Consider the following 1,400-nt stretch of genomic DNA (forward strand, 5'->3'; position numbering starts at 1 on the left):
GAGAGAGAGCGAGCACGAGAGAGAGCGAGCACGTGAGAGAGAGCACGTGAGAGAGAGCACGTGAGAGAGAACACGTGAGAGAGAACACGTGAGAGAGAGAGAACACGTGAGAGAGAGAGAACACGTGAGAGAGAGAGAACACGTGAGAGAGAGAACACGTGAGAGAGAGAACGAGAGAGAACGAGAGAGAGAGAACACGTGAGAGAGAGAACAAGAGCGAACGTGAGAGAGAGAGAACAAGAGCGAACGTGAGAGAGAGAGCACGAGTGAGAGAGAGAGCGAACGTGTGAGAGAGAAAGCGAACGTGTGAGAGAGAGCGCGAGAGAGAGAGAGAGAGCGCGAGAGAGAGAGAGAGAGAGAGCGCGAACGTGAGAGAGAGAGAGAGCACATAGAGAGAGCATGAGAGAGAGAGAGAGAGAGCACGAGAGCGTGAGAGAACGAGAGAGCGTGAGAGAACGAGAGCGCGTGAGAGAACGAGAGAGCGTGAGAGAACGAGAGAGCGAGAACACGTGAGAGCGAGAACACGTGAGAGCGAGAACACGTGAGAGCGAGAACACGTGAGAGCGAGAACACGTGAGAGCGAGAACACGTGAGAGCGAGAACACGAGCGAGAACGAGAGCGAGAACGAGAGAGAGCGAGAACGAGAGAGAGCGAGAACGAGAGAGAGCGAGAACGTGAGAGAGAGAGAACATGAGAGAGAGAGAACATGAGAGAGAGAGAACATGAGAGAGAGAGAACATGAGAGAGAGAGAGAACATGAGAGAGAGAACATGTGAGAGAGAGAGAACATGTGAGAGAGAGAGAACATGTGAGAGAGAGAGAACATGTGAGAGAGAGAGCACATGAGAGAGAGAGAGCACATGAGAGAGAGAGAGCACATGAGAGAGAGAGAACACATGAGAGAGAGAGAACACGAGAGAGAGAGAACATGAGAGAGAGAGAGAGCGAGAACGAGCGCGAGAACGAGCGCGAGAACGAGCGCGAGAACGAGCGCGAGAACGAGCGCGAGAACGAGCGCGAACGAGAGCGAACGAGAGAGAGAGAGAGCGAACGAGAGAGAGAGAGAGTGAACGAGAGAGTGAACGAGAGAGAGAGAGAGCGAACGTGAGAGAGAGAGAGCACGAGAGAGAACGAGAGAGAGCGAACGAGACAGAGAGAGAGCACGAGAGAGCGAACGAGAGCGAACGAGAGCGAACGAGAGCGAACGAGAGCGAACGAGAGAGAAAGCGAACGAGAGAGAAAGCGAACGTGAGAGAAAGCGAACGTGAGAGAAAGCGAACGTGAGAGAAAGCGAACGTGAGAGAGAGAGAGAGAGAACGTGAGAGAGAGAGAGCGCGAACGTGAGAGAGAGAGAGAGAGCGCACATAGAGAGAGCACGAGAGAGAGAGAGAGAGAGAGC

General features: G+C 53.5%; 1 protein-coding gene across 1 annotated transcript; it reads left to right on the plus strand.

Moving 5' to 3' along the window:
* Positions 1–158: 158 nt before the first annotated feature.
* On the plus strand, positions 159–1,079 carry LOC122545102 (RNA-binding protein 25-like; the record flags this gene model as incomplete). Its single annotated transcript, XM_043684271.1, has 3 exons — positions 159–266; positions 393–541; positions 938–1,079. Coding segments are annotated over 3 exons (399 nt in total), but the record flags the coding sequence as incomplete, so codon positions are not given.
* Positions 1,080–1,400: the final 321 nt, after the last annotated feature.

The sequence above is a fragment of the Chiloscyllium plagiosum genome, unplaced genomic scaffold (assembly GCF_004010195.1).
Source record: "Chiloscyllium plagiosum isolate BGI_BamShark_2017 unplaced genomic scaffold, ASM401019v2 scaf_30527, whole genome shotgun sequence".
NCBI classification, from domain to species: Eukaryota; Metazoa; Chordata; class Chondrichthyes; order Orectolobiformes; family Hemiscylliidae; genus Chiloscyllium; species Chiloscyllium plagiosum.